At 46.2% G+C, this 13,706-nt stretch overlaps 1 protein-coding gene across 2 annotated transcripts in view; it reads right to left on the bottom strand.

Moving 5' to 3' along the window:
- vwa8 (von Willebrand factor A domain containing 8) overlaps window positions 1-13,706 on the bottom strand; it is a 463,584-nt gene that overhangs the window by 273,638 nt on the left and 176,240 nt on the right. For both annotated transcript variants that reach the window (XR_011595909.1, XM_070894160.1), the window contains exons 15-17: window positions 8,029-8,197; window positions 4,949-5,026; window positions 1,020-1,135 (exon numbers count right to left, since the gene is read on the bottom strand). Coding sequence is in view for 1 of the 2 variants with exons in the window: in XM_070894160.1 (XP_070750261.1) it covers window positions 1,020-1,135; window positions 4,949-5,026; window positions 8,029-8,197 (363 nt within the window). In the remaining variant the exon portion in view is untranslated. The remainder of the gene's footprint in view (window positions 1-1,019; window positions 1,136-4,948; window positions 5,027-8,028; window positions 8,198-13,706) is intronic.

Here is a 13,706-nt window from a genome sequence, read left to right as displayed (position 1 = left end):
GGGGACGGAGATGTAAGGGTTACACCAGTCTCCTGCTGAAGAACCCCTACGCGAATTCCAGCCGTGTGTTTCTAAACATTTTCTCCCTTCCTCTCTTAAAGGCACAGAATCATCATGCAGCAAAACCCTAGGGGACTGACAGCCCTTCAGTACCTGGCCCAAGCAACCATACCTCACACGTGCACCTGGACAGAGTGCAGGCAATTCAACCAGAGATAAACATGCTCCAACTGCATATCGGTGGACATCTCCACCATCACTTTCAGCTCCTCGCTCCCCAACCTGACGCAAAGAGCGATTGTAAGGATGATAGCACCACTCTGGCTGCACCAACCAGCTAATTCATCGTGTACAAGGAATCAAAAGTGGGACCTCCAACGTGTTTCATGTTCAATACCAATGGGACTTCTCCTAATGAGCTATCCAGGGAGCCCCTTCATAATCGTATAAACTTCGCTGTGGTCATCTCAAGGTCTTCACTTTTTTTAAACAAGCCAGACTTCCCTAACCCTGCATCACACTTTAAGATCCTGCCCCATAAAATCATGATGCTTTCCTGATTCAATACCCAAAAGGGCACCAATACCTTATTTTAATTCATAAACTGATTAAAAATGTACGCAGTAACTGGAATAAATGCTTTTATCTAATTTGTAGGATTTTTTTTTTTAAACATTATATTACTTCCAAAATGAATAATGCTATTTTGATCATCTAAACGCATCAGTAGAATGTCACCTGTACCTCCTGGGCATTGTGCAGAGTGGAACACGGGGTCCCCGAATGGACTCCTCCGTTTAAATTAGCTCCATTGCCTCCCACTGCATGCCATTCTGTTGCCCCTGCTCACAGCATTCCTCTCTGGGTTCTGCCCAGGCCGTGTAAAATGAAAATCTGTCCATCACTACTTTAGTGAGGCTGAAAAGGTGTAATACTAAGAATATTTGATAACAACTTCTAAAGTGGCTGGAAGCTGGAGTTGCCGGGTAACAGGCAGAGAGAGCAAAATAGCAAGCTACCTGGAGAGACAGGCCTTATTTACAGCATGATGCAGGCTTTCCTCTGGATACTGCGAAAACCGGCTGCAGATTCGGAGTAACTGGCGCGTGGAAAGTGATGAAGCCAGAGATTGTGCCTGAAAGGACAAAGAAAACAAAGGGTCCATTATTAGCAGCCACTTCTCCTCTCAAAACTTTCAAACATTACTTTAAAATCAAAGAAGACTACAGAAAATACATATTGAACAACAATTGTGATCTGAGATTATGTTGCAATGACATTTCTGTAAAACAATGACATCACTTCAAAAGTGAAGCACTTTGGAGCGTTGTGAGGGCATAAAGAACTTGCATTTATATAGTGTCATTCATGACCTCAGGATATCCCAAAGCGCTTTAAGGCCAATGAAGTACTTTTTTGGAGTGTAGTCACTGTTAATAATGTGGGAAACACGGCAGCCAATTTGCGCACAGCAAGCTCTCACAAACAGCAATGTGATAATGACCAGATAATCTGTTTTAGATATGTTGGTTAAGGGATAAATATTGGCCAGGACACTGGGGATAATTCCCCTGCTCTTCTTCGAAATAGTGCCATGGGAGCCTTTATGTCCACCTGAGAGGGCAGCAAAGCCTTAGCATAACATTTCATTTGAAAGACGCATCTTCGATAGCATTGCACTCCCTCAGTGCTGCATTGAAGTGTCAGCTTGGATTCTGTGTCCAAGTCTCTAGAGTGGGACTTGAACCCACAACCTTCTGACTCAAGCAGCGAGAGAGCCATTGCTGACAAGATGAGGTGCTTTGTAAATGCCAGATCTTTATCCCTGTTCTGAAATGCAGTACTTTCCACTTCACCTCCGGATCTTTTAATTGCTGCAACCAAATTGCTCTGGAAAACAATCCAGACTGAGAAATTATCTCTTCGCACAAGTCAGACAAAGTTCCTTCAAGCGTGGACTTCGTTGCAAAACTATGAAGGGTGGGTGAACACACAGCACTCTCTTGAAAGAACTTTTGGAAGCTTACCTCCATACGAAAAGGGCAAGAAAGAAAAATCACCATGCCCATCAAGCCCACCCTCATACGGTGTTCTACTCACTTCCTGTTAGCTCCTGGGAGAGGCAGAAAAACAAATGCCGCTAACTCAGGCAGGACTGGGGGAAATTCCTCGTTCTCTCAGCCAAACTCTCGGAGACAATGAACGAGCAGGTAATCCCATTACTGGGAATTTTCTCAACTCTCTGAAACTTCTCAAGTTCTCTTTCTTTCAGAAGGAGTCTACACTCACCAGAAGTCTCAGCAAAAGGAAAAGGCTTAGAGGGGGAAGGGTGGGACAAGAGTGGTCTGGAGGTTTGCATCTCTGCCTCCCTTTCCTGTATCACCAGCCCTCTGACAAGAGCAGACATTGACGACGAAATCCAACCCCCTACTCCAGTGCGCCAGTGCAGCCTTCGGCCACCTGAGGAAAAGAGTGTTCGAAGACCAGGCCCTCAAAACTGCCACCAAGCTCATGGTCTACAGGACTGTAGTAACACCTGCCCTCCTGTATGGCTCAGAGACATGGACCGTGTACAGTAGACACCTCAAATCACTGGAGAAATACCACCACCGACGTCACCGCAAGATCCTACAAATCCCCTGGGAGGACAGGCGCACCAACGAGTGTCCTCGACCAGGCCAACATCCCCAGCATTGAAGCACTGACCACACTCGATCAGCTCCGTTGGGCAGGCCATATTGTCCGCATGCCAGACACGAGATTCCCAAAGCTAGCGCTCTACTCAGAATTCCTTCACGGCCAACGAGCCAAAGGTGGGCAGAGAAAACGTTACAAGGACACCCTCAAAGCCTCCCTGATAAAGTGCAACATCCCCACCAACACCTGGGAATCCCTGGCCAAAGACCGCCCTAAGTGGAGGAAGTGCATCTGGGAGGGTACTGAGCACCTCGAGTGTCATCGCCGAGAGCACGCAGAAACCAAGCGCATGCGGCAAACCTGTCCCACCCTCCCTTTCCCTCAACGACTATCTGTCCCACCTGTGAGAGAGACTATGGCTCTCGTATTGGACTGTTCAGCCACCTAAGGACTCATTTTAAGAGTGGAAGCAAGTCTTCCTCGATTCCGAGGGACTGCCTATGATGATGATGATATTTGTAATTCCATGGATTTTAATTATGTAAGCATTCTGTTCCCACTCTTTCTCCTTCTCTCTAATGCCTCTCCCTCTGAAATACTCAACTCACTGAAGACATATTAGTCAGAAGGTAATACACACCCATATACCGAATGATGATGGCAGTTAATGTACACCATTGCTGAGCTGACTCAAAATATTCCTCAGTATAGCTGACTAAAGGGCCCATCCTGGGAAAGTGGGCACAGTGCTTATCTTTCACTGCACAGTCTACATTCAGCTCACTGCATCACAGCTCTGGGAAAATACCAACTCCAGCCCCAGGCTTTAGGCCCTCATGGCAAGAACTTTACTGAAAGTATTAAAGGACATAAAAAATAATTTAATGGATAAATTTAATCATGTTACTGTGAAATGTGTGCATTAACCCCCTATTTTGGACATTACAAATAGTTACTGAGGGAAAAAGCTGACACAAAAAGTATGCCAAAAATGTGGCAATTGGCAATCAAGTGGTACAGAGAGGAACTGTGCATAGACACAAGATTTTTAATGACTATATTTAGATAAATTCTACATCTACAAACATACAATTAGAACCCCATTTTGATTTTATGATGATTTGTGTGCAAAGTAGGGTTGCCAACCCTCCAGGGTTAGCCTGGAGTCTCCAGGAATTGCAAATTAATAAGGGCACTATGGCGAGCAGCTCGGGAGAAAAAACAAAAAGGCATTCAAAAAGTGTTCGTTTCCCTCTGAACACTTCCATTTATTAATTATAAAAATATTGGAGATGGGGGAAGAAGAGGCTGTTTCACTAACAGTCAAGATTAAATCAATCGGGTGTCAAAGGGTCTGTTTGTTTTCCAATTGTCGCGGGAAGGCAGTGTGTGCCTGGAGGATGGACCTCTGACAGGAGTGCGGGGGTGGGACGGTTCAAGGCAGGTCTTGTGATGAAACCTCCAGGAATACACACAAAATCAAAGTTGGCAACTATAGTGCCAGGTTACTGCATATTGTACAATGGGATTTAGATGAAACTCGTCATGAACCCCTGGATGGTATCACTGGCTTGACAAGACGTCAGTGCAATGTACAAGCTACATTTTACAGTGTGAACAACAATGATGACCCTCAAACTACCAATTCCAAACATAGTTACATGTGGTCAGTACTGTACAGTAACTGCAGACTTTAACAATTCTCCCCACTCAATTTGCCAAGAGAAATTCCTGAGTGATTACTTTGGTGTGGAGCCAATCCTTGTGGTGAGTATTTTTATACTGATATAAAAAAAAGGCAATTTAATTGTGCACTAAATTGGATATAATTTGGAAGCTATCAAATTATATTGCTGGTAATAGCTAACAAAATTGTTCTATAAATACCACAGTCAATCAAGTACAGCTTTCCGATTAATATTAAATATTAAAGAAAAAGAAAAAAGGAAAAAAAAGGAAGGCAAAAAGAAAGGAAAGAAAGGAAAGGAAAGACAGAAAGATGAGAGAGAAAGAAGGACAAAGAAAGAAAGAGAGAAAGAAAGAGAGAGAGAGAGAGAGAGAAAGAAAGAAAAATAAAAGGATTTATATAGTGCCTTTCACAACCACTGGATGTCCCAAAGCGCTTTACAGCCAATTAAGTACTTTTGGAGTGTAGTCACTGTTGTAATGTGGGAAACGCGGCAGCCAATTTATGCACAGCAAGCTCCCACAATCAGCAATGTGATAATGACCAGATTATCTGTTTTTTTGTTATATTGATTGAGGGATAAATATTGGCTATAACTCCCATGCCCTACAAAGTTTAACTTACTGTCAGGTCATTGGTCTGTCGAAGCTTGTGAGTAAAACGCAATAATTGCGCAACAGCATCTTTGGGGACGTGTGGAATCTGCAGGGACAAAGGTATACAACATGACCAACAATTTTCCAAACTTGTATTTATAAAGCTCCTTTCACAACCTCAGGACATCCCAAAACACTTTACAGACAATGAAGTACGCTTGAAGAGATCCCACAAACAGCAATGAAGTAATGATCAGATAAGCTATTTTTAGAATTTGGTTGAGGTATAAATATTGGCCTGGGCACCGGGGAGAACTCCCCCTGCACTTCTTCGAATAATAACTTATTTTCTTATTTCTATCATTACATTTGAATTCTGTAACTAACTGCAACTGAAATATCAACTTCAGCTCTAATCTATTTTATCCCAGTTTCTAACTGAGAAGTTATTATCTAAGTAACTTGAAATATATCTATAATATGTTGCAAAAATCTTGGCCCTGATATTGCTCAGGGAGTTCTGCCGGTTTGCTGCTATAACCATGGCAAGCGGGGCAGAACTCATAGGAGGATGGCAGAGACCCGGTTAGCACCGGGTCCCCATTATTTCTGGTGGTTTGCTGGCTGACTTGTATGAGGCAGAACTTCCATCTGCCATGAAGAGCAGGAACTCCCTAAGTCAGGCCAAGGGGAGCCTGGCCATTGATGGGAGCCTGGGCAAGCCATCTTCCCATAGACAGGCGGACGAACACTAAAGGTCCTGTGTGCATGGGGTAGTTGGGCAGTGCAGATGTGGCAGAATGGCACTTAAGCCGATCTGCCCCATCATAATTAGATGCCCCTTCACTCACCCACACGATTCCGTGGGGTTAGCACTGGGAAGCACTACCGGGATCACATCCCAAGGAACTCCTGAATTTCCTTGCACTTCTGGCGTCAACATTTCTCATTATAGATTCCTGTGTTCACATTTATTATGGGTATTGCCGACGTAAACTCATCACACTGTAGTTACACCCAGTGGTGGCATTGTAGCACCTCGGCTTTGCATCTCCCTGGTCCTCGGAGAAACCCTTATGATGCATTATTAAAGAAGCAGTAGCAGGACATTTGGAAAAGTAAAATTCGATCAGGCAGAGTCAGCATGGATTTATGAAGGGGAAGTCACGTTTGACAAATTTGCTGGAGTTCTTTGAGGATGCAACGAACAGTGTGGATAAAGGGGAACCAGTGGATGTGGTGCATTTGGACTTTCAGAAGGCATTTGACAAGGTGCCACATAAAAGGTTACTGCACAAGCTAAAAGTTCACGGGGTTGGGGGTAATATATTAGCATGGATAGAGGATTGGCTAACTAACAGAAAACTGAGAGTCGGGATAAATGGGTCATTCTCGGGTTGGCAACCAGTAACTAGTGGGATGCCGCAGGGATCAGTGCTGGGACCCCAACTATTTACAATCTATATAAGCGACTTGGAAGGAGGGACTGAGTGTAACGTAGCCAAGTTTACTGACGATACAAAGATGGGAGGAAAACAATGTGTGAGGAGGACACAAAAAATCTGCAAAAGGACATAGACAAGCTAAGTGAGTGGGCAAAAATTTGGCAGATGGTGTATAATGTTGGAAAGTGTGAGGTCATGCACTTTGGCAGAACAAATCAAAGAGCAAGTTATTATTTAAATGGAGAAAGATTGCAAAGTGCCACAGTACAGCGGGACCTGGGGATACTTGTGCATGAAACACAAAAGGATAGTATGCAGGTATATAGCAAGTGATCAGGAAGGCCAATGGTATCTTGGCCTTTATTGCAAAGAGGATGGAATATAAAAGCAGGGTAGTCTTGTTACAGCTATATAAGGTATTGGTGAGGCCACACCTGGAATACTGCGTGCAGTTTTGGTTTCCATATTTATGAAAGGATATACCTGCTTTGGAGGCAGTTTAGAGAAGGTTCACTAGGTTGATTCCGGAGATGAGGGGGTTGACTTATGAGGAAAGGTTGAGTAGGTTGGGCCTCTACTCATTGGAATTCAGAAGAATGAGAGGTGATCTTATCGAAACGTATAAGATTATGAGGGGGCTTGACAAGGTGGATGCAGAGAGGATGTTTCCACTGATGGGGGAGACTAGAACTAGAGGGCATGATCTTAGAATAAGTGGCCGCCCATTTAAAACAGAGATGAGGAGAAACTTCTTCTCTGAGGGTTGTAAATCTGTGGAATTTGCTGCCTCAGAGAGTTGTAGAAGCTGGGACATTGAATAAATTTAAGACAGAAATAGACAGTTTCTTAAATGATAAGGGGTTATGGGGAACGGGCAGGAAAGTGGAGCTGAGTCCATGATCGGATCAGCCATGATCTTATTAAATGGCAGAGCAGGCTCGAGGGGCCATATGGCCTACTCCTGCTCCTATTTCTTATGTTCTTATCCCCAATTGTCTAAGTTTTGTCGAAGTATTAGATAAAAATAAGGAAACGAGTGAACGACATGAAATGGGGACCAAATTACATCTGTCGCTTTGGTCCAACGATTTCCTGGATTCAAGCCGAGAAGCACTCAAGATGGTCGGTTTCCGTCAAAGCAAGAGGCCACACCTTCGACATCACAAAGCCTGTTTATTTCAAAACAGCATCAATACCTGCCCTGCCCTTACTCACCTCTGCCTCTGTCCTAACCTCAGCCCTTCCTACTTTTCTGTGTGACACAGTAAGTCAAAGGCAATAGAGAAGTGAGACGGACAAGGAATGCAACCCAGACATAACATTATTAATAGACAGATATGGGTGTTGACACTTAAAACTAAGATTCTCATGAAAGCTCTTTATAAAGTTTGATGAAAAGCTTTAAAGAAAAGTACAATGCACGGCAGGGTTGTGGGATGGCCGAGGGTTAGGAAGTATTGAGGAGACAGATGGGGTTGCTAGTTTTTGATTGATAGTAATTCCTACCTACCCATATTTGAGCAAATGAGCATGGTTTGTTTAACAGAGTGTGGCTTATTCAGCCCAAGTAAAGCACGATGTACAAAAACACAAAGTACACTTCTGAGCTGCGACGCCGCAAACTAACAGAAACAGCAGGGTTCTGAACCCTGGCAATCCTCACCATTTTAGTAATGACATCAACCTCTTCTTTCATGCTGAGCGGTCTTACACTGTGAAACAGGAACATCGTTAGCAGCTCCGACCCCAGCCATTGCTGAGCACTGCTGCCCACCACAGGGGGCTCGGCCAAGGCTAGAATCCTGAAGGATGGATGGATGGGGTAAATCAGTCTGAAAGCACAAAGATAAAAAGACAATCAGCGAAGCAATAACAGATTCAGTCAGGTGACGAAGCAGGGTTCTGATCACTGGAACCTCAGTTCATAGGCAGTGCCTCGGAATCGTGGAAGGCTTGCTTCCACTCTAAAAATGAGTCCTTAGGTGGCTGAACAGTCCAATATGAGAGCCACGGTCCCTGTCACAGGTGGGACAGATAGTCGCTGAGGGCAAGGGGTGGGTGGGACAGGTTTGCCGCACGCTCTTTCTGCTGACTGCGCTTGGTTTCTGCATGCTCTCGGCAACGAGACTCGAGGTGCTCAGCGCCCTCCCGGATGCACTTCCTCCACTTCGGGCAGTCTTTGGCCAGGGACTCCCAGGTGTCAGTGGGGATGTTGCACTTTATCAGGGAGGCTTTGAGAGTGTCCTAGAAGGTTAAGGGGTGACCAGAATTACGATGGGTTAGACTACGGTAAATGTTGGTTGGTGAGAGGACACCAATTTGAAGTATTCACACAAAGAATTCTTGGGGTGACTGTCTTTACACAGATGGTGGTTAGAATGTGGAATTCTCTGTCGCGATTGTTGTTGAAACAGAGTCTGGAAATTCTTTTAAAAGGAGATTAGCTGCTTGCTTGAAGTTGGGAAGTATTAAAGGGTATGGGAGAACACAGGAGAATGGGTTTACAATGGATTGCTCCTGTGCAGAAAAGCACCAAGACTGACTCGATGAGCTAAAAGGTCCATTTCTATGCTGGAACATTCTATGATAACCATAAGTCACAAAAAAATTACAAAAAAATATGTACCAAAAATAAATATCCAATTAGCTCTCAGGTGCACCTCACTTCTGAAAATGAGGGCACATTTTAATATATTTTTCTATTTTTAGAAAAGAAGTTATGAAATATGAATAATTATTTCTGAAACACTTGATAGGGAGTCTTTATTATTTAGAAACACATGGACAAACTCAAGACAGAGGTCGATAAATTATTGGGAACAAAGGGAATTAAGGGATATGGGGATAGTGCGGGAAGGTGGAGTTGAGGTAGAAGATCAGCCATGATCTTATTGAATGGCGGAGCAGGCTTGCAGGGCCAAATGGCCTACTCCTGCTCCTATTTCTTATGTTCTTCAGCCACTGCAGTTGCTCCTCCCTAGCCTCTTGGTCTGATGTGCATGCAGAGGCACTGTACATTGTAACAAAAGTGAGTTTTATTTTCTTTAAACAGCATAATCACATGTCTCCACCGAGACAGGACTTCACTCTTCATTCAACCATTGCAAGAGCACCAGTTAAGGAGTGACAGGCTACCTTGGGAGTTTCCTTGTTATTTGTTTTGATGGTATATTGAGGACAGTGTCAAAGGCCTTTGTAAGGTCAAAGGCGGACACAGGGTTGGTGCTGTTCCCTGCATATCTCTTGCGGATGTCGCGCTGTAAAGATCATGTCCGCTGTACCCTGTAGGGGACGGAATCCGCACTGTGACTCCGGGAGGAGCTCCTCAGCCACAGGGAGAAGACGGTTAAGGAGAATTCTAGCGATGACTTTCCCAGTGGCTAATAACAGGGAGATTCCTCTGTAGTTGCCGCAGTTGGACTTGTCCCCTTTTTTTAAAGATGGTCACGATTACTGCATCTCTGAGATCTCCCGGCATGCTCTCCTCCCTCCAGATGAGAGCGATGAGGTCATGCATTCGTGCCAATAGTGCTTCTCCGCCATACTTTAGTGCCTCAGCGGGGATTCCATCCGCTCCCGATGCCTTGTTATTCAGGAATTCCTTCAGCGTGCTGCCTTGGGAATTCCAGCTGGAGCTGATTTAGAGGTCATGTCGAAGGACGTGTATTCAAATCCATTACTATTAATTGCCGTTTGTTTTAAAACAACAAATATACACATTTTTACATATTTAGGATGAGGCTCTACATATTTAGTAGGGTTAGAGAGCACTGTGTGATTGATATGTGGGGGTTCCTGTAAGGCGCACTAGCTCCCGTAGGCAGAGTGTTGCAGTGACACTTCCTGAGAGTGTGTCAGGCTTCACATGTGTGCAACGCACAGGGGGACCACTAAACAACTAAATCAATTAACTGGATACCTTCAATGGCTAAAAATATTCACAAATCGGTATATAAAAACAAATGAATTTGACAGGATTTAAATAGAAGAAAGAAAAGCAGCTGTTCGTTTTGTTGAAGTTACTGGAGAACCACCGACACAATTGGAAAACAGGAAAACCAAAAAAAAAACAGGAACACACATGGAACAGGGAGTTGACTATTAAAACAGTGGCTTTGCACAAGAACAGAAGAAATAGGAGCAGGAGGAGGTCATTTGGCCCCTCGAGCCTGATCTGCCATTCAATAAGATCATGGCTGATGTGATCTTGGCCTCAACTCCACTTTCCTGCCTGCTCCCCATAACCCTCGACTCCCTTCGACGAGGAGCAGCAGTTCAGGCCTAGATTATTTACTTTGTTGGTACATGCAAACTGGGGTAGCCGGCTGAAGGGTAGGAAACATCAGGTGTTTGACAAGAGTTGTGTCAGAGTGTGGAAGAGTACTGAGTGGAGTGCCCCAGGAATTAGTGTTAGGACACTACTGTTTCTAATTTACACGAATGACCTGGATTCAAAAAACCAATACAAGCTGGCTAAATCTGCAGAGGATGCAAAACTTGCAGGGACAGAGGAATCGGACGGCAGTTCAGAAATTCCAGAATGAGATGGAAACATATAATGTATGTGGGAACGTAAGAAATAGGAGCAGGAGTAGACCATTTGGCTCCTCGAGCCTGCTCCGCCATTTAATAAGATCAAGGCTGATCTGATCATGGACTCAGCTCCACTTCCCAGCCCGCTCCCCATAACCCTTACTCCCTTTTCGTTCAAAAATCTGTCTATCTCCACCTTAAATATATTCAGTGACCCAGCCTCAACAGCTCTCTGGGGCAGCAAATTCCACAGATTTACAACCCTCAGAGAAGAAATTCCTCCTCATCTCAGTTTTAAATGGGCGACCTCTTATTCTGAAACTATGTCCCCTAGTTCTAGATTCCCGCACAAGGGGAATCATCCTCTCTGCATCTATCTTGTTGAGCCCCCTCATTATCTTATATGTTTCAATAAGATCACCCCTCATTCTTCTAAACTCCAATGAGTACAGGCCCAACCTGTTCAACAAGAACAATACCGGATTCAATTTAATGCAGACCCCGGCCATTACCCGCACCACGTGTCACGAGTTACAGTCGGCCGAAGGGATGCCGAGTTGCTGGTTCTAGGTGGGCCGATGGGATGCCGAGCGGGCCGAAGGGACGCTGAGTCGCCGGCTTCAGGTGGGTTGAAGGGACGCAGAGTTCAAACGGCCGTAGCTTCTTCCTGACATTGGGGAGGAACGAGGGCCTTGGATGGCCATGGGTGAAGATGGTCAGCGGAGCTCCCGAGGGAGCTGTCATCCCGAGCGCCATATTGTGAAAGGCTCACCAAGAAGATGGAGCGTGGTGCAGCCAACAAAAGCGAGCAGGTCCCCAGTGACTCCCACCCTCACCCTCCACACCTCGGGTCCCTCACTACCTCTCCTGAAGGCACTGCTCAGTGCCGAGCTTACGGCTCACATCTCGCCGTAGGCAACTAGGCCCATACAGTAGAGCTTGGTCTCCAGTCGTCTCATACCCCCCTGCCACTGGGCCAAGACCTCTCTCTACTAAGCCCGTGGTAGCCTGTGTGCAACGGCCACCCAACGTTAAAAGAACTCCAGCACAAGCATCTCCCATCCTTCAAAATGAAGTTTTGGACCTGGAACGTCAGGACCCTCACGGACAACCCCAACAGTGACAGACCATAACGTTGCACCGCCATTGTTGCCCAGGAGCTCAGACGCTTCGACATCGAGATTGTCGCCCTAAGCAAGACCCAGCGGGCAGGGGAAGGCCAGCTCAAAGAACAAGGTGGAGGTTACACCTTCTTCTGGAAAGTTAAACCAGAAGAACGCCGCCTCCACGGAGTCGGCTTCACCATCAAGAATGAACTGGTGGGGCGCCTCAAAGACTCCTCCTGCAGTATAAGTGAATGCTTTATGACTCTCCGGCTCACCCTATCCCGGAACCAGTGCGCCACAGTCATCAGCGCATACGCCCCAATACTCGACACAACAGATGAGACCAAAGAGGAATTCTACTCCAGCCTCGAACAATCCCTGTCCCGAAGCCCTACGGACGACAAACTTCAACGCCAGAGTCGGTAAGGACACATACCTCTGGGGAGGCGTGATTGGCAGAGAGGGGGTAGGGAAAGCCAACTCCAGCAGTACCCTACTCCTGACAAAATGTCCAGATGAACTTCTCATCACCAACACCTTGTTCTGTCAGAGGGACAAGTACAAGGCATCGTGGCAACACCCTCACTCCAAACACTGGCACCTGTTCGACGACGTCATCATCCGAGCGAGGGATTGCAAGGACGTGCCTATCACCTATGACAGGAGCTGACGACTGCTGGACGGACCGCTGTCTAATCCCCTCTGTCATTAACATTAATATAGCCCCAAAGCAGCGACGGCAACAGAAACAATGCTGCAGAAAAATCAACGGCGGGGCACTCAAAGACCCAGTTAAGAAAGCCCTATACAGCCAATACCTCACTACTTACCTGGCGTGCCTTGATGACCCCGAGAGGCAGAGTGCCCACAGCACCTGGTCTGCCCTCAAGGCCTCCATAACCAGCGCCTGCGAAGAGACGCTCGGTCACTCAACCAGGAAACACCAGGACTGGTTTGATGAGAATGACCAGGAGATCCAGGAGCTAATAAGCCGCAAGCGCAAGGCATTTCTGAACCTAAAGCAACAACCCTCGCGGGAGCAGCAAAGCAGCTGTACAGACGGCTGAAGGCCGAGGTCCAACAAAAAAACCTGTGACCTAAAGAAGATGGTGGGTGGAGAAAGCACAGGAGATTCAGTAGCTGGCCGACAGCCATGACGTGCGAGGATTCTTCACCGCAGTCAAGTCCACCTACGGCCCAAGGCCCCACCCCACTGCTGGCCAAGAACAGGGAGACACTCATTAAGGGCACCGAGGCAGTCAGGACCCGCTGGAAGGAGTACTTCAGAGATCTCCTCAATCGAGACTCTGTCTTTGACTCGAGTGTCTTCGACTCCATCCCGCAGCATGCGACCCACCACCATCTCAGTAAAACCCCAGCCCTGCACGAGGTAGAAAAGGCCACCTGGCAGCTCAAGAACAAGGCAACGGGAGCGGATGGAATCCCCGCTGAGGCACTAAAGCATGGCGGTGAAGCACTATTGGCACGAATGCATGACCTCATCTCTCTTATCTGGAAGGAGACGAGCATGCCGGGAGATCCGAGATGCCGTAATCGTTTCCATCTTCAAAAAAGGGGAGAATTCCGACTGCAGTAACTATAGAGGAATCTCCCTGCTATCGGCCACTGGGAAAGTAATTGCTAGAATCCTCCTCAACCGTCTTCTCCCTGTGACTGAAGAGCTCCTCCCGGAGTCACAGTG

Source organism: Pristiophorus japonicus, chromosome 11 (genome assembly GCF_044704955.1).
Source record: "Pristiophorus japonicus isolate sPriJap1 chromosome 11, sPriJap1.hap1, whole genome shotgun sequence".
Taxonomy (NCBI): domain Eukaryota; kingdom Metazoa; phylum Chordata; class Chondrichthyes; family Pristiophoridae; genus Pristiophorus; species Pristiophorus japonicus.
Note: the sequence above shows the minus strand (reverse complement) of the source record. Positions and strands in the feature narration are given on the sequence as shown.